The sequence below is a fragment of the Dama dama genome, chromosome 13, assembly GCF_033118175.1.
Source record: "Dama dama isolate Ldn47 chromosome 13, ASM3311817v1, whole genome shotgun sequence".
Classification (NCBI taxonomy): domain Eukaryota; kingdom Metazoa; phylum Chordata; class Mammalia; order Artiodactyla; family Cervidae; genus Dama; species Dama dama.
The window spans coordinates 15,272,138-15,299,616 of record NC_083693.1 but is presented as its reverse complement, the minus strand read 5'-3'; the positions used below and the strand labels follow the sequence as shown (position 1 = coordinate 15,299,616).

The following is a 27,479-nucleotide window of genomic DNA, read 5'->3' as shown; positions in this document are numbered from 1 at the left end:
GGAGGAGGAGGTGATTATAACAGAGACGGCTACATTTAGAGAGCAACACATGGAAGAACTGACATAATCCTCCTTCTGCTAAGTCATTTGCTACTCTGAAGCACATATAATAATCTTTACCCTTAGAACTAGATTTACATGTCTAATTATGGTTACATACAAGAAACACAATTCTGTACTTAGCCAATTTTAACAGTAGCCAGTTGCTTTGAAATGTCTTCAAATGACTTCTGGTTACATCTGCAACAGGGTTTGGCAAATTACAACTCAGCCTAGGGACTAAAGCTGCTCAGCCCCTTGAGTTAAGAATGGTTTTCACATTTTTAAAGGAGTATAAAAGAAAAGGAAAAACAACAGAAAAAGAAGAATGTGACAAGAGATCATATGAAGTCCACAAAGGTAGATTTACTACCTGGCTTTTTGCCAAAAAGTTTGCTGAATCCAGCAAGGCTATGGTTTGTCCAGTAGTGATGTATGGATGTGAGAATTGGACTATAAAGAAAGCTCAGCACCAAAGAATTGATGCTTTTGAACTGTGGTATTGGAGAAGACTCTTGAGAGTCCCTTGGATTGCAAGGAGATACAATCAGTCCATCCTAAAGGAAATCAGTCCTGAATATTCATTGGAAGACTGATGTTGAAGCTGAAACTCCAATACTTTGGCCACCTGATGTGAAGGGCTGACTCATTTGAAAAGACCCTGATGCTGGGAAAGACTGAAGGCAGGAGGAGAAGAGGACTACAGAAGATGAGATGGTTGGATGGCATCACTGATCAATGGACATGAGTCTGAGTGGACTCCGGAAGTTAATGATAGATAGGGAGGCCTGGTGTGCTGCAGTCCATGGGGTCGCAAAGAGTCAGATACGACTGAGCGACTGAACTGAACTGAACTTGCTGAATTCTGATCTAAAAGAACAAGATCTTATTAAATTAATTTCTTCTATATTAACGTACATTTAATTATTAGCCCTTTAAGAGGTGATCCTGAATGCAATATGTTAGTATCATTTCCCCCAGCTTGGGTTTCCCATGTGGCTCAGCTGGTAAAGAATCACCTGCAATGTGGGAGACCTGGGTTCGATCCCTGGGTTGGGAAGATCCCCTGGAGAAGGAAAAGGCTACCCACTCCAGTATTCTGGCCTGGAGAATTTCATGGACAGTACAGTCCATGGGGTCACAAAGAGTCGGAAACCCGACTGAGCAACTTTCACTTTCATTATAAATGAGTATATGTAAATAATGAACAATGTGGCTCTAAGTATAGCAGGACCCACTGTCTCAGGGTTAACAGAACCAATACACAACAGAAACATGTAGAGAAAACAATCCTAATTTTGCTTTGTTTCTTATATTTTGTATGGCTCGAGATTAGGAAGACTCTTGTTTTAAAGTCTCCTGCTCTGAAACACTGCTTCCTTAGAAAATAAATATCGTTTAAATAAACATTAGTTCTCATTCCTTAAAGCTGGAGGAGGAACCCTGCAGGGCAGTGCAAGCATTTAGTGCCTATTTAGCTTTGGCTTAAGTGAATATATGGAGCCAATCAGCTTTAAAAATCCACAATGCCATAGTCCAGGTTTTCCTTTTAAAAGATGAGAATTCATTTTTTCTTCAGATACCTCATCTTACTTCCTAAGCTAATATCTGCATGCAAGTTGCATAAATAGAATCCCAGAAAATAACCCCTCTCTCTCGACTACCACGGAGAAAAAAGATTAGAAACTAAAAACTGAAAGCTTTCCTTTCTTTGAGCTTGAAAGATCTGGGGACCTAGAGATATCCACAGACTTTAGGTGTTTTCAGAACTGAGAGCTCCGCTAAATCACTCACAGAGTTCTTCCTGTAAAGAGTCACAGTTAACCCAGGACATGGTACTGTTATTAGTTTTTTAATGGCAAACGTTTACCTCTAGCCAAATGTCGGCCACATCATGGACAATCATCACGAGGGTCCCACTGCGAATATAATTAGCACACCAAGAGAAGCTCATCAAACTGACAGCAGCCAGGTGGTGGATGACATGCGCTAGAAAATCCTACATAATGAGGGCAAATGACACCATTAAGTACATGCAGCTATTTTCCAATCAGTTGAATAGATAACAATAATAATTTAAAAACTAACAACTTACATCTGCATATTTTGAAATTTGTAAAATGCTTTCACTTTCATCCTTAAACACAGTTCTTACGATAGAGATAGAACAAGTGTTATCCTCATTGATGAAGTCATTTAACTTTGAGGTAACACTGAACAGTTGCCATCTAAGTCCTAATATCTGCTGTTCTTCCCACTGCTCTACATTGGGTATATGTACACTTTACACACATAGACAAGACATATATATACATAAGTATATTTCTATGTACATTTACATTTATTGCTAATTCCCTGCCTAATTCCAAGACAGATGCAATAAAATTACACAACCATTAAAATAAGTGTTACTGCATATGAAATAAGTAACAAATAAAAGTGGAATAACTACATTAGTGAAATATCAAAGTATTTTGCTAATACTAAACAAAGCAACAAACAAAAATAAGCACTGGCTAGAAGGTGGAGAAGTTGGAACTATTATACACTGCTGGTAGGAATGTAAAATGGTATGCCTGCTTTGTTCAATAGTCTGACAATTCCCCTAAAGGTTATACATAGGACTACTATATAGTAGAGCAATTCCACCCCAGGTATATATCTGAGAAAAATAAAAATGTATGTTCATGTAAAAATTTTCATATAAATGCTCACAGTAGCATTATTCATAACAGCCCATAAGTCAGAAACAACCCAGATATCTATCAGTTGATAAATAGATAAACAAAATGTAATATTTCCACATAATGGAATATTATTCATTAATAAAAAGGAATAAAATACTGATGCATACTACAACATGAATAAACTTTGAAAACATTATGCTAAGTGAAAGAAGCCAGATATTAGGTTGGTGCAAATGTAACTGAAGACTTTGTGAATTTTAAATCATTATAACTAGGCTCAAACATATCTTTATTAATCAAAATAGGAACCATTACAATCAACACATTTTTGCCAATGAAAAATAAGTTTGTTTATTCTTGTAGCATAAAAATCTGTGCTTCAATTTGTCAAACTCTTCAAAAGCATTTCCTGCCTCTTGCTGGTTGTGGACGCATCTTGCCTGCAAAAAGTTGTTGAGATGCTTGAAGAAGTGGTAGTCAGTTGGCGAGAGGTCAGGAAAATATGGTCGATGAGGCAAAACTTTATAACCGAATTTGTTAATCTTTTGCAGTGTTGGTTGTGCGACATTCAGTTTGGCCTTGTCATGGAGAAGTACTGGCCCCTTTCTGTTGACCAATGCCAGATGCAGTTTTCGATGCATCTCATTAGGTTGCTGAGCATACTTCTCAGATGTAATGGTTTTGTTCGGATTCAGAATGCTGTAGATCAGACAAGCAGAAGACCACCAAACAGTGACCATGACTTCTCTTGGGGCAAATTTGGCTTTGGGAAGTGATCTGGAGCTTCTACTCAGTCCAACCACTGAGCTGGTCATTTCTGGTTGTCATATAAAATCCACTTTTTATAATTTGTCACAAACTGATCAATAGATCAAACGGTTCACTGTTGTTGTGTAAAATAAAAAAAAGACGACACTTGAAAACAATGATTTTTAAAAACAATTTTCAGTCAGTTCATGAGGCACCATTTATCGAGCTTTTTCACCTTTCCAATTTGCCTCAAATGCCAGAAGACCACACAATGGTCAACACCGAGTTTTTCAGCAACTTCTCAAGTAGTTGTAAGAGGATCTGCTTCATCGACTGCTTTCAGTTGGTCTTTGTCACCTTCTGAAGGCCGGCCACTGTGCTCCTCATCTTCAAGGCTCTCCTCTCCTTTGCCTCTCCTCTCCTCTTCTTTAACCACCGCTGCACTGAAGGTTCATTAGCAGTTTCCTGGGCCAAATGTGTCATTGACCTTGCGAGCTGTCTCTGCTGCTTTATGACCCATTTTGAACTCGAATAAGAAAAATGCTCAAATTTTCTTTTTGCCTAACATCATTTCCTTAGTCTAAAATAAATATAAAATAAACAGCAAGTAATAAGTCATTAGCAAAAAAACCGGTGAGAAATGTGCATTACAATGATGTATAATATTATCACAATTTATTTAAGAATGTATTCCAATATCAAATGGGAAAGTTCAACAATGCAAAACCACAATTACTTTTGCATCAACCTAATACAAAAACCACAAATATTGTATGACTACATTTATATAAAATATCCAAAAGAGGCAAATGCATAGAAACAAAAAGTAGGTTAGCAGCTGCCTGGGTCTATAGAGGTTAGAAGAAACGGGGAGCGACTGCTAAAGGGTACAGAATTTCTATCTGAGCTGATGGAAATAGAATTGACTGTAGTGTGACTGCAGAATCCTGCGAATATACTAAAAGCCATTGTATTATGTACTTTAGATAGAAGAGTTTTATGGTATGTGAATATCTTCATTAAAATGTTTTTCAGTTCAGTTCAGTAGCTCAGTCGTGTCCGACTCTTTGTGACCCCATGAACTGCAGCACACCAGGCTTCCCTATTCATCACCAATTCTCAGAGCTTACACAAACTCATTTCCATCGAGTTGGTGATGCCATCCTGCCATCTCATCCTGTCATCCTCTTCTCCTCCTGCCTTCAATCTTTCCCAGCATCAGGGTCTTTTCTGATAAGTCAGTTCTTTGCATCAGGTGGCAAAAGTATTGGAGTTTCAGCTTCAGCATCAGTCCTTCCAATGAATACTCAGGACTGATCTCCTTTAGGATTGACTGGTTTGTTCTCCCTACAGTCCAAGAGAATCTCAAGAGTCTTCAACACCACAGTTCAAAAGCATCAATTCTTCAGTGCTCAGCTTTCTTTATAGAAAGAAATCTCACATCACGTGACTGCTGGAAAAACCATAGCTTTGACTACATGGACCTTTGTCATGTAGTCAGCAATGCTGCCTAGGTTGATCATAGCTTTTCTTGGAGCAAGCATCTTTTAATTTCATGGCTGCAGTCACCATCTGCAGTGATTTTGGAGCCCAAGAAAATAAAGTCTCTGTTTCCATCATTTCCCCGTCTATTTGCAATGAAGTGATGGGACCAGATGCCATGATCTTAGTTTTTTTGAAAGTTGAGTTTTATGCCAGCTTTTTCAGTCTCCTCTTTCACTTTCATCAAGAGACTCTAAAGAGCCTCTTCATTTTCTGCCTTTCGAGTTGTATCATCTGCATGTCTGAGGTTATTGATATTTCTTCCAGCAATCTTGATTCCAGCTTGTGCTTCATCCAGCCTGACATTTCGCATGATGTACTCTGCACAGAAGTTAAATAAGCAGGGTGACAATATACAGTCTTGACATACTCCTTTCCTAATTAGGAACCAGTCTGTTGTTCCATGTCTGGTTCTAACTGTTGCTTCTTGACCTGCATACAGATTTCTCAGGAAGTAGGTAAGGCAGTCTGGTATTCCTATCTCTTTAAGAATTTTCCACAGTTTCTTGTGATCCACACAGTCAAAGGCTTTGGTGTAGGCAATAAAGCAGAAGTAGATGTTTCTCTGGAACTCTCTTGCTTTTTCTATGATCCAGTGGATGTTGGCAATTTGATCTCCGGTTTCTCTGCCTTTTCTAAAACCAGCTTGAACATCTGGAAGTTCCCGGTTCACATATTGTTGAAGCCTGGCTTGGAGAATTTTGAGCATTTCTTTGCTAGCACGTAAAATGAGTGCAATTGTGCGGTAGTTTGAACATTCTTCGCCATTGACTTTCTTTAGGATTGGAATGAAAACTGACCTTTTCCAGTCCTGTGGCCACTGCTGAGTTTTCCAAATTTGCTGGCATATTGAGTGCAGCACTTTCACAGCATCACCTTTTAGAATTTGAAATAGTTCAACCTGAATTTCATCACCTCCATTAGCTTTGTTCATGGTAATGCTTCCTAAGGCCCACTTGACTTCGCATTAAAAAAAAATTTTTTTAATGCTTTTAAAAAAACTTAAAATTTCAGTTTCCTTGTAGCCAAAGTAAAAAAAAAAAAAAAAAAAAGGAACAATAACAGCCTAATTTATTGAGTACTTTCTATATACCAGAAGGTGATTTATATGGATTAACTTGTTTAATCCTCACAACAACTGGAGGAGATAGAAACTATTTTTAACTCTATATATGAGAAGATTAAGTTTAGTGAATATAATCAACTAGCTCAAAATGTTAGTGAGTGGTGAAGACAGGATCTACACTCAGGCAGTGTGACTTCAGAGCCTGTGCTTTACCCAATTCTTAACAATTTTTTGTCTCTGAAAAAATATATTTTTAAATATATGATGTAAATCTATATTTAATTTTTTGAAAGGTGCTATGGACCTGTATATAATAAAGAGAAAGCAACTATTGAAAAAAATCAAAGGCTCAAAAGTGGGAAAAGGATGATTACGGGGTCATCCTACCTGAGTCTGTCTATTAAAGACCTTCTAAATAATGATTATTTTCAATTCTATCCCTTGAGAAAATGCCTCAATTAAAATTTGGTATATTCTTAGCCTAACCTAAGTTAATAATAATTAAACTATAGCGATCAAGTTTTCTGGAAAAGGAAATCATTTCAATCAGATTTTCCACACTATGTTCTTATGGTTTATTCTGTAAGTTTCTTTTTAGATCTTCAGGTGAGCAGCTGACTGTGCCCCTTAGTGGTAGATAATGTACACCATCACTTAAACATCATTTAGTCAAGCCAGCTTGGTTTTAGCTCCTTAATACGAATTCCACTTAATTTTATTTATCATATGAATTTTGCTACAAATGGATCTTTTATATAGAGCATAACATATAAAGTACATGCCAAGAGTATTTGTCATTTGACCTGTACCGCTCATGCACACAAGAAAGTCTGTGACTGCACGGAGAGTGCAGAGCAAAAAAAATGTTTTCAAAGTCACTGAATACATCAAAGAATAAAGTAGTCTGTAATCAACTAAAAGATATGGTTGTAGAATTAAAACTACTAGCACTTTTCTTTGCACTGAAGAACACTAAATTCCCAAACCAAGAGAAAGAAACAGACATCATAAAGGAGAGTCCTTTTCTCATCGAACAAGAGTAGAACTTCAAAGTTAAAGTTTTTATATTTCACTACAAATTATCAAGTAACCAAAGAGTGAGCATATTTGCACTATTCTATGTGCTATAAAAGTAAAAAACAAACAAACAAAAAAAAACAAACCTATCAACAAGAACTAAGAACACAAAAAAATATAATTTAAAGATTAGATTTGGGGAAGGGGGATGAACATTTTTGAAAAAAATGGATAAAGCAGCTTTGTAAATAAGACACTTACCTTCCTCTTGACATCAGAGCCAAGGCTAAATAAGAGAGACCAATAAAAACTCATCTCCAAAATGTAGTACCAGTACTGGGATGGCAGCAAGGGCTGAGGAAAACAAGAGTATTCACTATTTTAATGCCACCATATAAACAACTCATTTTAAGGATTAAAAATATTGTTTATACCTATTTGGCTATACAGTCCATGGAATTCTCCAGGCCAGAATACTAGAGCGGGTAGCCTTTCCCTTCTCCAGGGGATCTTCCCAACCCAAGGATCGAACCCAATTCTCCCACATTGCAGGGGGATTCTCAGCTGGATTCTGATACCAGCTGAGCCACCAGGGAAGCTTATACACCACAAATTCCTCTCAAATAATAATGTTTTACATTTCAACTTCTGAGAAGGAATTAGAGACAATATTTTGAGGCATTTTCTTTCTAAAAAGGGGGACAAGAATTCCGAAATCAAGTTAAATGTTTTGTTTAAAATTTAATAAAACTACAACAGGTGTAACTGCATTCTTTTAGTTGACTGAGAGTTAAATTAGATGGAAAAGTTGTTTTGCTGGCTCAACAAAATACCTTGTTTTATGTTTATTGAGTACTACTCAAATCTGATGTCCTAACCTCTTTTCCAGTGACAAGCTGGTGACCCAAATTGGCCCATTCTCAAATGGGACAGTAGTAAAATATATACAATTATTTAGGTAGTCTAAAAATGTCTCCTAAAAAATAGAATGAAATTCCTACGGCTAGAGTTTTCTTTAAAGCAAGGGGTGGTGTGCTTCTTTTAAATAAGCTGAGACATTATATTACTTGGTGTGATGGGTTGTAATGTTAATGCCCTCAATGAATCTCACCTCATATTCATGTCCTGGTAAAGTTGCCTCCAACATGACCAGGAATTTGAATTCTGGGCATTGGCCAAGGGGACATAGCAAATATGATGCAATCAGAGACCTCATAAGCACCAAGTAAGAAACATGAGGCTAAAGCCTTTGACTGTGTGGATCACAATAAACTGCAGAAAGCTCTTAAAGAGATGGGAATGCCAGACCATCTTACCTGTCTCCTAAGAAACCCGTATGCTGGTCAAGAAGAAACAGTTAGAACCCTATATGGAACAACTGATTGGTTCAAGATTTAGAAAGGAGTACGACAGGGATGTCTGTTGTCACCCTGTTTGCTTAACCTATATGTTTAGCCCATAATGAGAAATGCCGGGCTGGATGAATTACAAACTGAAATCAGGTATGTGGGAGAAATATCAACAACCTCAGACATGTGGATGATACCACTCTAATAGCATAAAGTGAAGAGGAACTAAAGAGCCTGTTGATGAGGGTGAAGGAGGAGAGTGAAAAAGCCAGCTTAAAACTAAATATTAAAAAAACAAAGATCATGGCATCCGGCCCCCTTACTTCATCGCAAACAGAAGGGGAAAAGGTGGAAAAAGTGACAGATTTCCTCTTCTTGGGCTCTAAAATCACTGAGAATGGTGACTACAGCCATGAAAACAGAAGACAATTGCTTCTTGGCAGGAAAGTTATGAGAAACCTAGACAGTATGTTGAAAAGCAGAGACATTATTCTGCCATCAAAAGCCACATAGTCAATGCTATGGTCTTCCCAGTGGTCATATACGGTTGTGAGAACTTGACCATACAGGAGACAGAGTGCCAAAGAATTGATGCCTTTGAACTCTGGCGCTAGAGAAGACTTCTGAAAATCCCTTGGAGAGCAAGGAGACCAAGCCAGTCAATCTTAAAGGAAATCAACCACAAATAATCATTGGAAGGACTGATCCTGAAGCATCCAATATTTCGGTCATCTGATACAAACAGCCGACTCATTGGAGAAGACTCTGTTGCTGGGAAAGACTGAGGGCAGAAGGAGAAGAGGGTATCAGAGGATGAGATGGCTGGATGGCATCACCAATGCAATGGACATGAACTTGGGCAAACTTTGGGAGATGGTGAGGGACAGGGAGGCCTGGTGTGCTGCAGTCCAAGGGGTCTCAAAACGTTGGACACGACTGGGCAACTAAACAACAACAAGAAACCTGAGCTACCCTGCTGGAGGCCACAAAGTAGAGAATCAAGATGTCCACTGACAAAAATACAAATGAGGGCACATGTGCTATCCCCTAATCCCCTATTCCCCTAACTGAAAATACATTAATGAACTCAGCTAACACCAGATGGAAAAGAACTGCTTGGCTGTGCCTAGCCCAAATTGCTAATCCATATCATAAGCAAATAAATGGTTGTTGTTTTAAAGTACTAAGTTTTGGTGATGATTTATTATGCACCAGCATAAACTGGCACACCTGAGAAGTGAAGAGTAAGGCTAATACATTAAATGGAATAGTTTTCTGATCAACACATCATCCTTGATAAGGCCATAAAAGAAAGAGAACTTTTGCTTTCTTCTATGACAAACAAGTCTGTATGAGACTAACCCTCCTAGTGAGAACTACTTCAAAAATATGGAAAAGTACAGATAATATCTGTTTGAAGGTACCAAGGAACAACCAAAGCATCCTGAAGCATCCCATGGAGCCAAAATTTCAAAGAGAAGAAAAATGCATTAAATGTAATCTTTTATTTCTAGTGCATCCTTAATTCAAGAAGTACTACAGACGCTACACAGGATAATTTCAAAGAAAACTACACCTATGTATAGCATAAAGTCCATGTTTGCTGATTTACAAGCACTATTGAGCCCAGAGACTATACTCTCTATATTCTCTGAGGTATAAACATTCCTTTATCTTAAAAATATAGTGAAAAGAAAATATCTAGATATTCAAACACAATGTTATTTCAAACACAGAAAAAGTTCAATTGAAATAAATAAAAGAGAGTTTCTAGAAAACACCAGCTCAAATTTCTAAGCAGAAGTTAAGTAGGACTTTTGGCAATCTTATAGTGCGAGGAAGCAAACTGATGTTCAGGGCCAGCCAAGGAAAAGGAGTCCTGGTAAATACTATAACCTTTTATTTAAAACCACTCTAAGAGAATTCCCTAGAAATACAGATGAGTTATATATAAATATATCTGCCCTTACAAAGACTGGAATTCACATAAAATCACTTCAAAACATATAAAACTTAAGATGATCTGTCTCAACTCTAACTGCTTAACAGAAGCGAAAATGAGTCCATTCAGGGGGTAGATAATATCATTCCTAAGTATAATTTTTCATATGCAATGTCTATCATTCAACCAAAAGTTATCAAGCAAAAGGGGACAGGAATAAGAAAGAAAACACTTGATCAAGATACTGGATTTATCAGGCTATGACTTTTAAAATTAACTAGGTTTTTAAGGTTATTTTTAAAAATTAGTGAGAATTTTTAATAGAGAACTGGAATCCATGAAAAAGAATTAAGTGAAAATTTGAGAACTGAAAAATACCATAACTAAAATTGAGAACTCAAAGGATGTGTTTCAGAGCAGATTAGACACTGCTGAAAAATGTACTAGTGATCCAGAGGACATGAAGTAGAAAATATCCAGAGCTGTGAAGTGTCTGTGATTTTACCCTACTTGCAAGTTATCTTGCCACAGTTTCATGAATGCTGGTAGGATATATGAGACTCCTGGGTCAGAGATAAAGGATAGTTTATTTTTCACAGTACTATAGTTGCCAGATTAACAACATTTGGGCCAGTTCTCCCATTCCAATTCCCATAGCTAAACAAAAGGGTCAGTTCATGCAAAGATGGGCACAATTAAAGACAGAAATGGTATGGACCTAACAGAAGGAGAAGATATTAAGAAGAGGTGGTAAGAATACACAGAACTATACAAAAAAGATCTTCAAGATCCAGATAACCACGATGGCGTGATCACTCACCTAGAGTCAGACATCCTGGAATGAGAAGTCAAGTGGGCCTTAGGAAACATCACTATGAATAAAGCTACTGGAGATGATGGAATTCCAATTGAGCTATTTCAAATCCTAAAAGATGATGCTGCGAAAGTGCTGCACTCAATATGCCACCAAATTTGGAAAACTCAGCAGTGGCCACAGGACTGGAAAAGGTCAGTTTTCATTCCATTTCCAAAGAAAGGCAATGCCAAAGAATGCTCAAACTACCACACATTTCTACTCTCTCACACATTAGCCAAATAATATTCAAAATTCTCTAAGTCAGGCTTCAACTGTACAAGAACCAAGAGCTTCCAGGTTCAAGTTGCATTTAGAAAAGGTAGAGGAACCAGAGATCAAATTGCCAACATCCACTGGATCATCAAAAAAGCAAGACAGTTCCAGAAAAACATCTACTTCTGCTTTATTGACTACGCCAAAGCCTTTGACTGTGTGGATCACAACAAACTGGAAAATTCTTGAAGAGATAGGCATACCAGACCACCTTACCAGACTGCTTCCTGAGAAATGTGTATGCAGGTCAAGAAGTAACAGAACTGGACATGGAACAAGACTGGTTCTAAATTGGGAAAGGAGTATATTGTCAAGGCTGTATATTGTCACCCTGCTTATTTAACTTATATGCAGAGTACATCAGGCGAAATGTCAGGCTGAATGAAGCACAAGCTGGAATCAAGATTGCCAGGAGAAATATCAATAACCTCAGCTATGCAGATGACATCACCCTTATGGCAGAAAGTGAAGAACTAAAGAGCCTCTTGATGAAAGTGAAAGAGGAGAGTGAAAAAGTTGGCTTAAAGCTCAACATTCAGAAAACTAAGATTACGGCATCCAGTCCAATCACTTCAAGGCAAATAGATGGGGAAACAATGGAAACAGTGACAGACTATCTTGGGGGCTCCAAAATCACTGGAGATGGTGACTGCAGCCATGAAATTAAAAGACGTTTGCTCCTTGGAAGAAAAGCTATGATCAACCTACACAGCATATTAAAAAGCAGAGACATTACTTTGCCAATAAAGGTCGATCTAGTCAAAGCTATGGTTTTTCCAGTAGTCATGTATGGATGTGAGAGTTGGACTACAAAGAAAGGTGAGTGCCAAAGAACTGATGCTTTTGAACTGTGGAGAAGACTCTTTAGAGTCTCTTGGACTACAAGGAGATCCAACCAGTCTTTCCTAAAGGAAATCAGTCCTGAATATTCATTGGAAGGACTGATGCTGAAGCTGAAGCTCCAATACTTTGGCCACCTGATGTGAAGAACTGACTCACTAAAAAAGATCCTGATGCTGGGAAAGATTGAAAGCAGGAGGAGAAGGGGACAACAGAGGAGGAGATGGTTGGATGGCATCACTGAGTCGATGGACATGAGTTTGAGTAAGCTCCGGGAGTTGGTGATGGACAGGGACACCTGGCGTGCTGCAGTCCATGGAGTCGCAAAGAGTTGGACATGACTGAGCAACTGAACTGAACTGACATTTGCACATGCAGTGGGTTTTGTTACCAGAGAGGAATCCCGAAATAGGGAACCTAAATCTTTCATAATGGACAATAATATGTATATCCACTGTTCCAGAGGAGAGACTGCCTCCATCTTCCAAGCTTGTTTGCCATACAAACATCTTTCAAAAGACAATACAGTATGAACAGAAGTCAGCCTGTGGTTCACTTCATATGACATGCAGAAATGCAAGAGATCTGTGGTGAACTGTGTTCCTATAGATTGAAGCAGTGAGGCAGAGGATAGAAAATATGAGAAAATGTATGTAAGAGACTTGGGACCTAGTGTAAAAGTCTAGCATATTAGCACCCTTGTAAATTGAAATTCCAGAAAGAGAGGGGAGAGAAAAAAGAACAGAAGCAACCACTAAGAATTTTTCAAAATGTACTTAAGACATCAAGCTACATATTCAAGAATTACTATGGACAATAAGCAGGATAAATTCAAAGATGATGACATTTATGCCTATCACAATCATACTGCTGAAAGACAAATACAAAATGTTTAAAACAGAGGAATAAAAAGATATCATTCAAAGAAGCAAAAATAAAATGGACAACTGAATTAAAGAAACTGAGGGGATCCAGAAGACAATGGAATGACATCTTTAAAGTGCTCAAAGAAAATAACTAGTAACCTAGAATTCTATGCCCAGGAAAACATTTTAAAAATACGGTAAAATGATATTTCCAGACAAGCAAGCCAAAGGGGCTCCTTCAGCCATGAGGATAGTAGCGCCAGATGGAGGTGCGGAAGTGCAAGGCGCCAGGGCCAGCAAGGAGAGGGCACACCGACATTTACAGATCAGTCACAGTCATGACCCGCAGGCTTTAAAGGTCTCAAGGAGGACACAGGCGCAGTCTGATGGCCTTTCACTGACTGGAAAGAGGTAAGAGCATTAGTTTGTATTAGACTCTAATAACTGAAGAGTGCAAAAGGTAATGTCTGGGAAAACTACTGAAAGAATGTGTGCATGCATGCTAAGTCACTTCAGTCGTGTTTGACTCTTTCAGACGCTATGGACTATAGTCCGCCAGGCTCCTCTGTCCATGGCATTCTCCAGGCAAGAATACCGGAGTAGGTTGCCATGCCTTCCTCCAGGGGAATTGTCCTAACCCAGGAATTGAACCCATGTCTCTTATCCTTCACTGACAAGCAGGTTCTTTACCACCAATGCCTGCATAACTGAAAAGCTAATATAAGGGAAGAAATAAAGTAATAATTTGAACCCCAATGTTCACTGCAGCACTGTTTATAGTAGCCAGGACATGGAAGCAACCTAGATGTCCATCAGCAGATGAATGGAGAAGAAAGCTGTGGTATATATACACAATGGACGATTACTCAGCCATTAAAAAGGATACATTTGAATCAGTTCTAATGAGGTAGATGAAACTGGAGTCTATTATACAGAGTGAAGTAAGCCAGAAAGAAAAACACCAATACAGTATACTAACGCATATATATGGAATTTAGAAAGATGGTAACGATAACCCTGTATGTGAGACAGCAAGAGAGACACAGATGTATTGAACAGTCTTTTGGACTCTGTGGGAGAGGGTGAGGGCAAGATGATATAGGACAATGGCCTTGAAACATGTAAATGATCATATGTGAAACAGATCACCAGTCCAGGTTCTATGCATGATACAGGGTGCTCGGGGCTGGTGCACTGGGTTGACCCAGAGGGATGGGATGGGGAGGGAGATGGGAGGAGGGTTCAGGATGGGGAACACATGAACACCCATGGAGGATTCAAGTCAATGTATGGCAAAACCCATACAATGTTGTAAAGTAAAATAAATAAATTAATTAATTTAAAAAATTAAAAAATAATAATTTTAAAAACTTCACTGTCCTATAAAAGTAATGAGAGTACCAAAAAAGGAAATGTATCTAGTGATACAAGTAGAAAATAAACAGTAAGATGGTAAATTTAAATATATAATTACATTAACCATAAACAAAGTAAAGGAATTAGACAAGTGATGGGTGAATAACAAACACGAATGAGTAAGCTCCAGTAGACAAAGCTCTAAGGACTGCATGAACATGGACAGAGAGCAGGAAGGGACTCAGGCCGAACTCAGGGAGCAAGCTGCTGAGGACGGGAGGGACTATATCAGGGGGACTTACCTGTCTGGGATAGCCATTCCAAACTTCCCACAGGTCATATACCCAAGGTTTCTGAAAAAAGCAAGGAACCAAGAGAAACTTTGTTCAGAGTCAAAGGCTGATTTCAGCAGAAACCTAAGCCCTTCCTGATGTTGCCGATAGGGAGGAAACATGCACAGTGAGATACTTTCATCACATTCCTGCTCCCCAGCATTATCTTCCTGCTTCCACAGGTATTTCTACTTGTTCTTATACAATACCTCTGTGACATGCAACAGTTCTAGTGAGTCTGGGATCAATAATAGTCCTGATTCTCAAAGGAAATTATTTATTTCAAACAAGTGCCTCTTCTAATGAAATTGTTTCTGGACCAATTAGATTACTGCTTCTGTAGCAATAAAAACTCTTGAAATATACATAGCAACAAAATATCTTAAGAGAAATCTTAAAAGAATCTTTAGAGATATCCCCAAAAGCTAGTTATCTTTTTTCTGTTAACAATTTACTATTAATTTTATACATCACTTAATGAGATAATCATTTAATAATTACTGTAACAGACAATGCAAAGGGAATATGATAAGGAGAGATTTGATTTCTGATGGGCAAGTAATGAAAGTCTTCATAAACAAGTGATTGGAGTGAGTAGAGGTTTAAAAGCTGGTTACCTTATTGAAAGTATATCTCAAGGGATTCATAAGCAGGAATTTTTAAAATTAAAGACAAATTACAGTCAAAGATATATCAAAAAGAAAACTTACGTCATAAAGAAATGCAATTCCAGCAATGGTAATAATTAGGTAAAATGTAAATCGCCAGCTGCCAAAAGAAATAAAACACTTGTTAAGGTGACTGACATCTGAGGAGAAAAATATTTGGTATAACAGTTTGGAAAGAATGCACATCCTGGAGTCAGAAAAAAATCTAAGTGAATATCCTGATTCTGCCACTTGTTGGATGGCTAAAAGTTCAGGTATGTCACTTAATTCAAGGAGTCTTAATTTCTTCATCCATAAAATGGGAATAACAAAACTAACCTCCAAATGTAAAAATACTGAAGATAACTTATGAAAAATTATGGTATAGTGCCTGGTATGAACTAAGCAACCAGTGTTAAGCTACTGTTATTACTAATATGCCTAGCCTACTTCCTGACACATGATAAATGATGTTTGATAATCAGTTCAGTTAAGTACAGTCACTCAGTCATGTCCAACGCTTTGCAAACCCATGGACTGCAACACGCCAGGCCTCCCTGTCCATCACCAACTCCTGGAGCTTGCACAAACTCATGTCCATTGAGTTGGTGATGCCATCTAACCATCTCATCCTCTGTCGTCCCCTTCTTCTTCTGCCTTCAATCTTTCCCAGCATCAGGGTCTTTTCAAATGAATCAGTTCTTTGCATCAGGTGGCCAAAGTATTGGAGCTTCAGCTTCAGCATCAATCCTTCCAATGAATACGCAGGACTGATCTTTAGGATTGACTGGTTGACTCTCCTTTCAGTCCAAGGGGACTCTCAAGAGTCTTCTCCAACACCACAGTTCAAAAGCATCAATTCTTTGGTGCTCAGCTTTCTTTATAGTCCAACTCTCACATCCATACATGACTACTGAAAAAACCACAGCTTTAACTAGACGGACCTTTGTTAGCGAAGTAATGTCTCTGTTTTTTAATATGCTGCCTAGGTCAGTCATAGTTTTTCTTGCAAGAAGCAAGCGTCTTTCAATTTCATGACTGTGGTCACCATCTGCAGTGATTTTGGAGTCCAAGAAAATAAAGTCTCTCACTGTTTCCATTGTTTCCCCATCTATTTGCCATGAAGTGATGGGACTGGATGCCATGATCTTAGCTTTCTGAATGTTGAGCTTTAAGCCAACTTTTTCACTCTCCTCTTTCACTTCCATTAAGAGGATTTTTAGTTCCTCTTCATTTTCTGCCATAAGGGTGGTATCATATGCATATTTGAGGTTATTTATACTTCACCTGGCAATCTTAATTCCAGTTTGTCTTCATCCAGTCTGACATTCTGCATGATGTACTCTGCATATAAGTTAAATAATCAGAATGACAATATACAGCCTTGACGTACTCCTTTTCCTATTTGGTATCAGTCTGTTTTCCATGCCTGGTTCTAACTGTTGCTTCTTGACCTGCATACAGATTTCTCAGGAGGCAGGTCAGGTGGTCTGGTATTCCCATCTCTTCAAGAATGTTGCACAGTTTGCTGTGATCCACACGGTCAAAGGTTTTGGCATAGTCAATAAAGTATAAGTAGATGTTTTTCTGAAACTCTCTTGCTTTTTCGATGATCCAGTGGATGTTGGCAATTTGATCTCTGGTTCCTCTGCCTTTCCTAATCCAGCTTGAACATCTGGAACTTCACGGTTCACGTACTGTTGAAGCCTGGCTTGGAGAATTTTGAGCATTACTTTGCTAGCATGTGAAATGAGTGCAATTGTGTAGTAGTTGGAACATTCTTCGGCATTGCCTTTCTTTGGGACTGGAATGAAAACTGACCTGTTTGATAATACTGTTATCTAATTACTCACTTCATCCAAATTTAATTCCCAGTGAAAAGGTTTCTATGTGGCCAGACTTTAGTTATCTTTCTGAAAAGCACATTTTAAAAGAATTTTTTCTCATGTATGGAGAGGGATCTATATAGATTAAGAGACACTTAAAAGACCAATTGTAATGCACAGGTCTTATTTAGAGCCTGATTCAAATAAACAAACTACAAAGAAAAATATAAGACAATCAAGGAAACCTGAATAGTGATTGAATATCTGCTGCTATTAAATAAATTTTTGAGGTATGACAATCTCTAAAATGGGCTTCCCAGGTGGCATACTGGTAAAGAATACGCCTGCCAATGCAGGAGACTCAACACATGCGGGTTTGACCCGTGGGTCGGGAAGATCAACTGGAGGAGGAAATGGCAATCCACTCCAATATTCTTGCCTGGGAAATCCGATGGACACAGGAGCCTGTTGGGCGACAGTCCATGGAGTCACAGAGTCTGACATGACTGAGCGCACACACTCACACACACAATATCTAAAACAGTTCTTATCACTTAGAAACACATACTAAAATACTTACAAATGAATCACACAATGTCTGATATTTGCTTCAAATGTGATCTTCAAGAGTAACTGGATGAAGGTGATCAAAAGCGACAAACTTCTAGTTATTAATTAAATTGGTACTGTGAATGTAATGTGATGACTATATTTACACTGCTATATGGTATATTTGAGAGTTGCTAAGAAAATAAATTCAAAAAGTTTTCATCACAAGGAAATTGTTTCTTCTTTTTCCTTTATGCATCTATGTGAGATGACAGATGTTAACTAAACTGACTATGGTAATCATTTTACAACATTCGTAAGGTAAGTCACTTTAAATTTATACAGTGCTGTATGCCAAATATATCACAATAAAATTGAAAGAAAAATATTATCCACATACAAAAAAAATCTGGTAACAGAGAGAAGCAGATGGGGGCAGAGATGACACATGATAGCCTTGAGTTGATAATTATTAAAGTTGGTGATGAATACATAGCATACACAGCTTATTAAGCCAGACTTCCTACTTTTGTATATGTTTGTGTGTGTGTGTGTGTTAGTCATTTAGTCATGTCCAACTCTTTGCAAGTCCATGGACTCTAACCCACCAGGCAAGAATTCTCTAGGCAAGAATACTGGAGTGTGTTGCCATGCCCTCCTCCAGAGAATCTTCCCAACCCAGGGATCAAACCCAGGCCTCCCACATTGCGGGCAGATTCTTTACCATTTGAACTACCTGAGATGTTTTGATTATGTTTACTACTTTGCTGGGCTGGATGAAGCACAAGCTGGAATCAAGATTGCCAGGAGAAATATCAATAACCTCAGATATGCAGATGACATCACCCTTATGGCAGAAAGTGAAGAAGAACTAAAGAGCCTCTTGATGAAAGTGAAAGAGGAAAGTGAAAAAGTTGGCTTAAAACTCAATATTCAGAAAACTACGATCATGGCATCTGGTCCAATCACGCATAGCAGACAGATGGGGAAACAGTGCAAACAGTGGCTGACTTTATTATTTTGGGCTCCAAAATCACTGCAGATGGTGACTGCAGCCATGAAATTAAAAGACGCTTACTCCTTGGAAGGAAAGTTATGACCAACCTAGACAGCATATTAAAAAGGAGAGACATTACTTTGTCAACAAAGGTCCGTCTCATCAAGGCTATGGTTTTTCCAGTGGTCATGTGTGGATGTGAGAGTTGGACTATAAAGAAAGCTGAGTGCAGAAAAACTGATGTTTTTGAACTGCGGTGTTGAAGAAGACTCTGGAGAGTCACCTGGACTGCAAGGAGATCCAACCAGTCCATCCTAAAGGAAATCAGTCCTGAATATTCACTGGAAGGACTGATGCTAAAGCTGAAACTACAATACTCTAGCCACCTGATGTGAAGAACCAATTCATTGGAAAAGATCCTGATGCTGGGACAGATTGAAGGCGGGAGGAGAAGGGGACAACAGAGGATGAGATGGTTGGGTGGTATCACCGACATGATGGAATGAGTTTGAGTAGGCTCCGGGAATTGGTGATGGACTGGGAGGCCTGGCATGATGCAGTCCATGGGGTCACAAAGAGTTGGACATGAATGAGCAACTGAACTGAACTAAACTGGAGGCCATTCCTCAGTTCACACAGCCAAGTAGTGACACAGTCAAGGCAGTAATGTAGGTCTTTGAACCCTGAATCTAGTAGTGTTTCCGGAAAACTGTCACTGCTTCTAAGCTACATGATGGTTTTCCTTCATGGCAACAGATTAGGGAAAAATGTAGGGTTCAATTACTCAGAAAGTTGAACCATAAAGTGAGCCAGTTGAGAATTGTTCCCACTTGTTTCATTTACTGCTGGTTCAGCAAAGCTGTGTGCTTAAATGTAGAGAGCATTTCCTTGATCCTTAATTATTCTGGCCAAACAAGAAGTACAAAAATGAGATGATGAGATCTGCCAGGCCCAAAGGAAGCCATAAGCTTGGTGGCACATCTCATATCATTTGCGTCTCAAACATGTATTGACCTCTTAATCCTGTTTCAGGAACCATGCTAAGCATACTTGTGTGATGCCATATTTTCTTCTTTACAACAAGCTTATGAAGTAACTCCTTTTGTGGGTTGTTGCTTGGTTCTCACAACAACACTAGAAGGTAGATGAGATGAAGACTAAAGAATGTTAAGCTTGAGAGAGATCACATAATTCACCCAAGACTGTATAGTAACAATCAGTATTGTTCAGTCACTAAGTCATAGAGTCGTGGGACCCTGTGACTCTATGGACTGCAGCACATCAGGCTTCCCTGTCCACTATCTCCTGGAGTCTGCCCAAATTCATGTCCATTGAGTCGGTGATACCCTGCAACCACCTTACCCTCTGCCTCTTGCTTCTCCTTTTGTCTTCAATCTTTCCCAGCATCAGGGTCTTTTCCAATGAGTTAGCTTGCTGCATCAGAAGGCCAAAGTATTACAGCTTCAGCATCAGTCCTTCCAATGAATAATCAAGGCTGATTTCTTTTAGGATTGAATTGTTTGATCTCCTTGCAGTCCAAGGGACTCTCAAGGGTCTTCTCCAGCACCACAATTCGAAAGCATCAGTTCTTTGGTGTTCAGTCCTCTTTATGGTCCAACTCTCACATCCATACATGACAGATGGGAAAAATGCAGCTTTGACTATACGGACCTTTATTGGCAAAGTGATGTCACTGCTTTTTAAGCAGCGACAGTGTACTGTCTAGGTTTGCCATGGTTTCTTTCCAAGGAGCAAGCATCTTTTAATTTCATGGCTGCAGTCACCATCCACAGTGATACTGGAGCCCAAGAAAATAAAATCTGTCCCAATCAGATGCAAGAGTAAAATCCAAGTTTCACATCCTCCTGGACCAGCCCTATCTGGTCTATTACACTATTCCAGGGGTTCTCAAAGTCAGGGATTTCTGACATCAAAACACTTTCATAATGATAATGAAAAGTTATTTGTCTTATTTCTTACTCTCATTTCCTCCCAAGTGTGCAGTGGCATTTCCTAGAGGCTACATGTCCTGTGATGATATCATTGCTCTGATAGCTGATGACATATGTGCTTGTGTAGTCTTATATTTTAGTTTCCATTTCTAGTACAGTAAACATCAATCCCAAAGAAAGGCAATGCCGAAGAATGCTCAAACTACCACACAATTGCACTCATCTCACACGCTAGTAAAGTAATGCTTAAAATTCTCCTAGCCAGGCTTCAGCAATACATAAACCGTGAACTTCCAGATGTTCAAGCTGGTTTTAGAAAAAGCAGAGGAACCAGAGATCAAATTGCCAACATACAATGGATCATCGAAAAAGCAAGAGAGTTCCAGAAAAACATCTATTTCTGCTTTATTGACTATGCCAAAGCCTTTGACTGTGTGGATCACAATAAACTGTGGAAAATTCTGAAGGAGATGGGAATACCAGACCATCTGACCTGCCTCTTGAGAAACCTGTATGCAGGTCAGGAAGCAACAGTTAGAACTGGACATGGAAAAACAGACTGGTTCCAAACAGGAAAAGGAGTACATCAAGGCTGTATATTGTCACCCTGCTTACTTAACTTATATGTAGAGTACATCATGAGAAATGCTGGGCTGGAGGAAGCACAAGCTGGAATCAAGATTGCCAGGAGAAATATCAATAACCTCAGTCAGATATGCAGATGACATCAGCCTTATGGCAGAAAGTGAAGAAGAACTAAAGAGCCTCTTGATGAAAGTGAAAGAGGAAAGTGAAAAAGTTGGCTTAAAACTCAACATTCAGAAAACTACGATCATGGCATCTGGACCCATCACGCATGGCAGACAGATGGAGAAACAGTGCAAACAGTGGCTGACTTTATTTTTGTGGGCTCCAAAATCACTGCAGATGGTGACTGCAGCCATGAAATTAAAAGACGCTTACTCCTTGGAAGGAAAGTTATGACCAACCTAGACAGCATATTAAAAAGGAGAGACATTACTTTGTCAACAAAGGTCCGTCACGTCAAGGCTATGGTTTTTCCAGTGGTCATGTATGGATGTGAGAGTTGGACTACAAAGAAAGGTGAGTGCCAAAGAATTGATGCTTTTGAACTGTAGTGTTGGAGAAGACTCTTGAGAGTCCCTTGGATGGCAAGGAGATCCAACCAGTCAATCCTAAAGGAGATCAGTCCTGGGTGTTCATTGGAAGGACTGATGTTGAAGTTGAAGGTCCAATACTTTGGCCACCTGAGGCCAAAAAGCTGACTCATTGGAAAAGACCCTGATGCTGGGAGGGATTGGGGGCAGGAGAAGAAGGGGATGACAGAGGATGAGATGGTTGGATGGCATCATCGACTTGATGGACATGGGTTTGAGTGGACTCTGGGAGTTGGTGATCGACAGGGAGGCCTGGCGTGCTGCGGTTCATGGGGTCGCAAAGAGTCGGACATGACTGAGTGACTAAACTGAACTGAAACATCAGTAGGTATAACTTACACAAGCAGATGCTCTTTGGGTTCTGTAATAGCTTTTAAGAGAACAAAGGGGTCCTGAAACCAAAAAGCTTGGGAGTTGCCATGCTTCACTAATTGTGAAGCAATTGACTAATTGTGCTTCATTAATTTTCCTTGCTTCAGATGAACCTAAAGCAGTAAAATGTCCTTTTTTCCAGGAATGGCTGTAACAAACATAATTGTGAGGGGGGAAAAAAACTCTTGGGAAAAAAGTTTGACTGGTTAGACACAGATGGCAAAGTTGAAAGATGAAGGCTGCTGAGTGAGATCAGGGAGGAGCCAGACAGAGGGAACTCAGGTGACATAAGACAGGACAGACATGGTTCTCCACGGTGGCAGGGCAGAATGGAGCAGGCAGTGGACCTGCCCAGTGGCCAGCTGGGCAAGTGGCGGTCTACCGGCAGGAGAAGAGTGCCTCCCACCAGCATGAGACACACCAGGCACTTGGAAATTGTGTGCGTGCATGCTTAGTCATGTTGGATTCCTTGTGACCTCATGGACTATAGCCTGCCAGACTCCTTTATCCATGGAACTTTCTAGGCAAGAATATTGGAGCAGGTTGCTATTCCTCTTCCAGGGGATCTTTCCATCCCAAGGACTGAACCTGTGTCTCTTATGTCTCCTGCATTGGCAGGTGGATTCTTTACCACTGAGCCACCAGGAAAGCCCATTTGGAAATTGCTTGGTGTTTTAAGTAAATTTCTCATTGCTAAATGGAAATACTTATTTTAAAAAGAAAAGTGATCAGTTAATATGGAATATGACTTAAAAATAAGGATTCACTATGGATTAAAATCCTGAATGCTGTAAGACAGGGCTTAGGGGTCATCCTTAAGTAATCTAGGAAGCAATACACTGAACTTAAGATGTTTAGAGATTAACCATCCTGGTATTGTGGAGAAGTGTTGGCCTGTTGGAGAGTTAATTTGTAAGAGTTCTGTGCTGGGGAATAAGTTTCCTGAGATTTCCAAAATGCCTGGGGCTAGGTATGTCTTGCTGTTTCCTGTAGTACATCTCATAGGTAAGGGAATAAAGTGCAGTCCCTACACAATTAAAGAGCTTGGCATTTTGCTTTAGTTTATTTATTTGATCCATAATAACTTTTAACAGTTCACTGACATAGGAAATTTATGACAGTGCTAAACAACAAGGTAAAGCTTACGTTTTATTTGTGGGTTCACTTCGGTCTCCTAAATATACTGTACTGCTTCCTGTCTTGCCTTACTTAAAATATGCTGCCCTCAAATCATGCTTTCTTTTCTTGTGGAAATCTGACCCATCCCTCAAGGTCCAGCTTACGCCTGACCTCTAGAAAGCCTTTGTCTAATGTATCCAGCCCTGCTGACACCATCTCCTCTGAATGCCCAGAGGACACCTGAACATGACTACAGACTATGTTCTACATATAGACTATGTGTAGCTGTGGGCTCTGTGTACACCATGTGCGATTGGACGGAATGGAACAACAGATGTTGCAGTTTCGTAAGTGATAGTCTTATCTCCCTGATTAGTTGCTTTGGGCCAGTGACATACCTTCCATTTCTACTTCCCTGTTAAAATCTAAATGTCCACAGAATCTAGGGTAGTTCCACATACCATGAAGATGGTCCACACAACCCTCTGCGTTGCCTGACGATTGATAATGGCAACTCATAATTCCCTTCCCTAACCTGAACTTTGTGGCTGACTCTCGGCAGACTCACTGACAGTCAGACTCCCAATGCTGGACTCTTTCGACCCAGTTACTTGACACGTGGGGCCCCTGCTTCTGAGAGGTCAGCATTAGGTAGCAGGGGCTGCACAGGAGTCAGAATATCTGAGGGCAACAGGTCCCCCAGCAGCAGGTGACCTTGAGCAAGTACATAAACTAGAGAATGTGCAGTTTCTCATTTCTCAAACAAGGCCAGTCCCGCTTTCCCTGACTGCCCCACACTGTGACTGACAGGGAGGCTCAAACCAAGATTATTTATAAACTGTAAGGCATTATGATTTATAAGAAATTACCATACTCCTTCACTGGAGTATGATTCAGCTCTGAGGCAGAGACTTAGTCCCTGCTTGGGACTTTTTATTTAAGATAAGAGTCATTTGCTAGAGAGAATGAATGATAACAGAAAAACAAAGATGTAATGTGAAACCAGTTCCACTTTGTAGTGTTTTGTGGTGATCGTCAAGAGAGATTCACCTGGGCCAAGCTGACATAGTGGCAACACAATATTAACTAATCTCGCAAGGGCTAAACTCAGCGATAAACAGAAAACAAACCAGGTCATATACCTCCAGCTGCTGTGGGAAAGGCAATAGAAGCCCATGATCAGAAAAAAAAAATGTTCATCTTGAAGACACTATGAAGAACTGATCTGTGCCTCTAAATATACATCACCAGCCTTACAGCTGGATGACTGTACTCAGGAATGTATAGATAGTTAAAGTAAGTCATTAAAGTTTAGCCTCTCACAGGCTTGATTTCTTTGAGAGTCTTATACCAAATCCCTATCTATTTCACCATCAAAACAAATATATCTGGTGAAAGTCATTAGGCAATCTGAGGACCATAAGAAATAGGCAAAGTGAAGGAACGCTATTGGTGTGTAGAATGTGGCATCAAACACAACCCAACTAACATTTATTGGTCTGGATATAAAGAAGAAGAACACAGTGATAGCAATGACCTAGACCCTCTTCCAGAGAAGGCAATGGCACCCACTCCAGTCCTCTTGCCTGGGAAATTCCATGGACGGAGGAGCCTGGTAGGCTGTAGTCCATGGGGTCACAACGGAGAAGGCAATGGCACCCCACTCCAGTGCTCTTCCCTGGGAAATCCCATGGACGGAGGAGTCTGCTGGGCTGCAGTCCATGGGGTCACAACAGAGAAGGCAATGGCACCCCACTTCAATACTCTCGCCTGGAGAATCCCACGGACAGAGGAGCCTGGTAAGGCTGCAGTTAATGCGGTCTCAAAGAGTCAGACACGACTGAGCGACTTCACTTTCACTTTTCACTTTCATGCACTGGAGAAGGAAATGGCAACCCACTCCAGTGTTCTTGCCTGGAGAATCCCAGGGACAGTAGCCTGGTGGGCTGCTGTCTGTGGGGTCACACAGAGTCGGACGCGACTGACGTGACTTAGCAGCAGCAGCAGACCCTCTTTTTGGCACAGGTGTCAGTTTTTGCCACCAAGGGAGTGACCTGAAGTACTACAGTACTCTGAAGAAGAGGAAAAAGCAGAATTTTAATAAAGCCAAAAATAAGTGTGATAAAGTCACACTGCCCTCGGAATGTATCTGAAGTAGCCAGCTCTGCAAAAACTCTATGTGGTGCCCAGTCCATCCAGACCTCCTGCTAAACCAGTGGGGAAACCCAGAGGAACTGGTTGTCCAGTCCACAAGCAGGAGTAGGGTAAGAGTCAAGTTGAGACAGAAAGAAGTCCTCTCCACCAGTACTGAGAGAAGAGGACAGCGCCCTCTCAGACCTTCTCTACTCTTATAATGTGACAGAATATCTATAATGTGATTGGAAACAGGAGATAGTCTGGTGAGCTAAGGCCAAGTGCTACCCTAGAAAAGATAAATACCAGTTAAGACATTTTTATGATTTTTCTGGACTTCAAGATAAGTACATAATATCTCCTGTTTAACTGAGACAGTTCATGTCTTACCTTGTTTGATAAAGAGGGAAAGTGAAGCACAAGAGGTGGATGAGTGGCTAGCATGAAACTCTTGATTGGTAAGTGATAAAGCAGTCTCAAACCCTTCTTCTGCTGCAACCTCAGGATTCTTTCTGAGATGACTGTTCTGCTCCATACAAAATGGTACCATTTCAAAAGCTTTAACTATCCTTCTTACCAAGCTTCCTGGAATTTCTTCATCCTGCAAGGCCTATCTTGATTCTGCCGACTCCTAAACCATCTTTCAACCTGGCGCTCTGTCAAGTTACACTTCTTTGCCAGTCCATAAATATCAGTCTGAAAGGGGATGAAACAAAAGAGTGAGTGCTTAAGAGCAGAGTAGGCTGGCAGGCAAGCAAGAGACAGTGAGACTGAGTTACAAGCATTTGTGCACTGGAGACGAGAGAGATTCTGCATTAAACCTTGGGCCAGTGCATTTACCCCCTTTTTTTATGGAATCACACACATCTATCCCAAAACAGAGAGAATGTTAATTCCCAAAAAACTCAGTTGGTAAGAAAGACCAATTCTCCGTAAGTTGGTAGCAACCCATACATTCAAGTTCCATACATGGCTCACTTCTTCAGCCAATTTTATTTACGGCCTCCTAGGTGCCTGGAGAATCCCAGGGACGGTGGAGCCTGGTGGGCTGCCGTCTATGGGGTCGCACAGAGTCAGACACGACTAAAGCAACTTAGCAGCAGCAGCAGCAGCAGGTTCCATGTAGAGTAGTATAGTTTAAGATGTCAATAAAACCCAGTCTCTGTATTTTTTCCTGTGAGAAAAATGGGACTCCGAGAGTTTTAACAGCTTGTCCAAGACCTAAAACTGGTAGCAAAGTGAGGATATGAACTCAGACTCCTGCCCTTTCTGTTACTTTATACAGTCTTTCTAAGAGATCCAAAACTTTCACATTTAATCATATGCACAGCCTATTTTGGAAAAGGAAATGGCGACCCACTCCAGTGTTCTTGCCTGGAGATACCATGGACGATGAGCCTGGCTGGCTACAGCCTACAGCGTTGCACAGAGTCGGACATGACTTAGCAACTAAACAACAACAGCAGCATATTTTTAACCAACCTTAAATAATTCCAATTATAAAAAATAAGGATTTTAGATTATAATAATGATGACTGCTTCTCTTCTGGAAGGCAGAAGTTGCAGGTTATGGCTTATAATTGAAAACAATGTAGATGATAGATTCGCTCAAAATCACAAATCTGAAGTTCTCCCAGGGCCAAACAAGAACCCAAAATGACTGACAGAACTAGCTCTGCTTCCTGGTGGTATTTTAAGCTGTGTTCTTTCAACATGGGCATGTTTTATATGCTAAACCTACAGTACTTTCCACTTCCACAAGGAAATAAGCTCTGTAATTTTTTTTCAAGA

The 27,479-nt window shown here is 39.8% G+C and overlaps 1 protein-coding gene across 1 annotated transcript in view; it reads right to left on the bottom strand.

Moving 5' to 3' along the window:
- CERS3 (ceramide synthase 3) overlaps window positions 1-27,479 on the bottom strand; it is a 120,387-nt gene that overhangs the window by 74,965 nt on the left and 17,943 nt on the right. The window contains exons 3-7 of the mRNA XM_061159718.1: window positions 26,266-26,384; window positions 15,626-15,683; window positions 14,886-14,936; window positions 7,363-7,455; window positions 1,910-2,038 (exon numbers count right to left, since the gene is read on the bottom strand). Coding sequence (XP_061015701.1) covers window positions 1,910-2,038; window positions 7,363-7,455; window positions 14,886-14,936; window positions 15,626-15,683; window positions 26,266-26,384 — 450 coding nt within the window. The remainder of the gene's footprint in view (window positions 1-1,909; window positions 2,039-7,362; window positions 7,456-14,885; window positions 14,937-15,625; window positions 15,684-26,265; window positions 26,385-27,479) is intronic.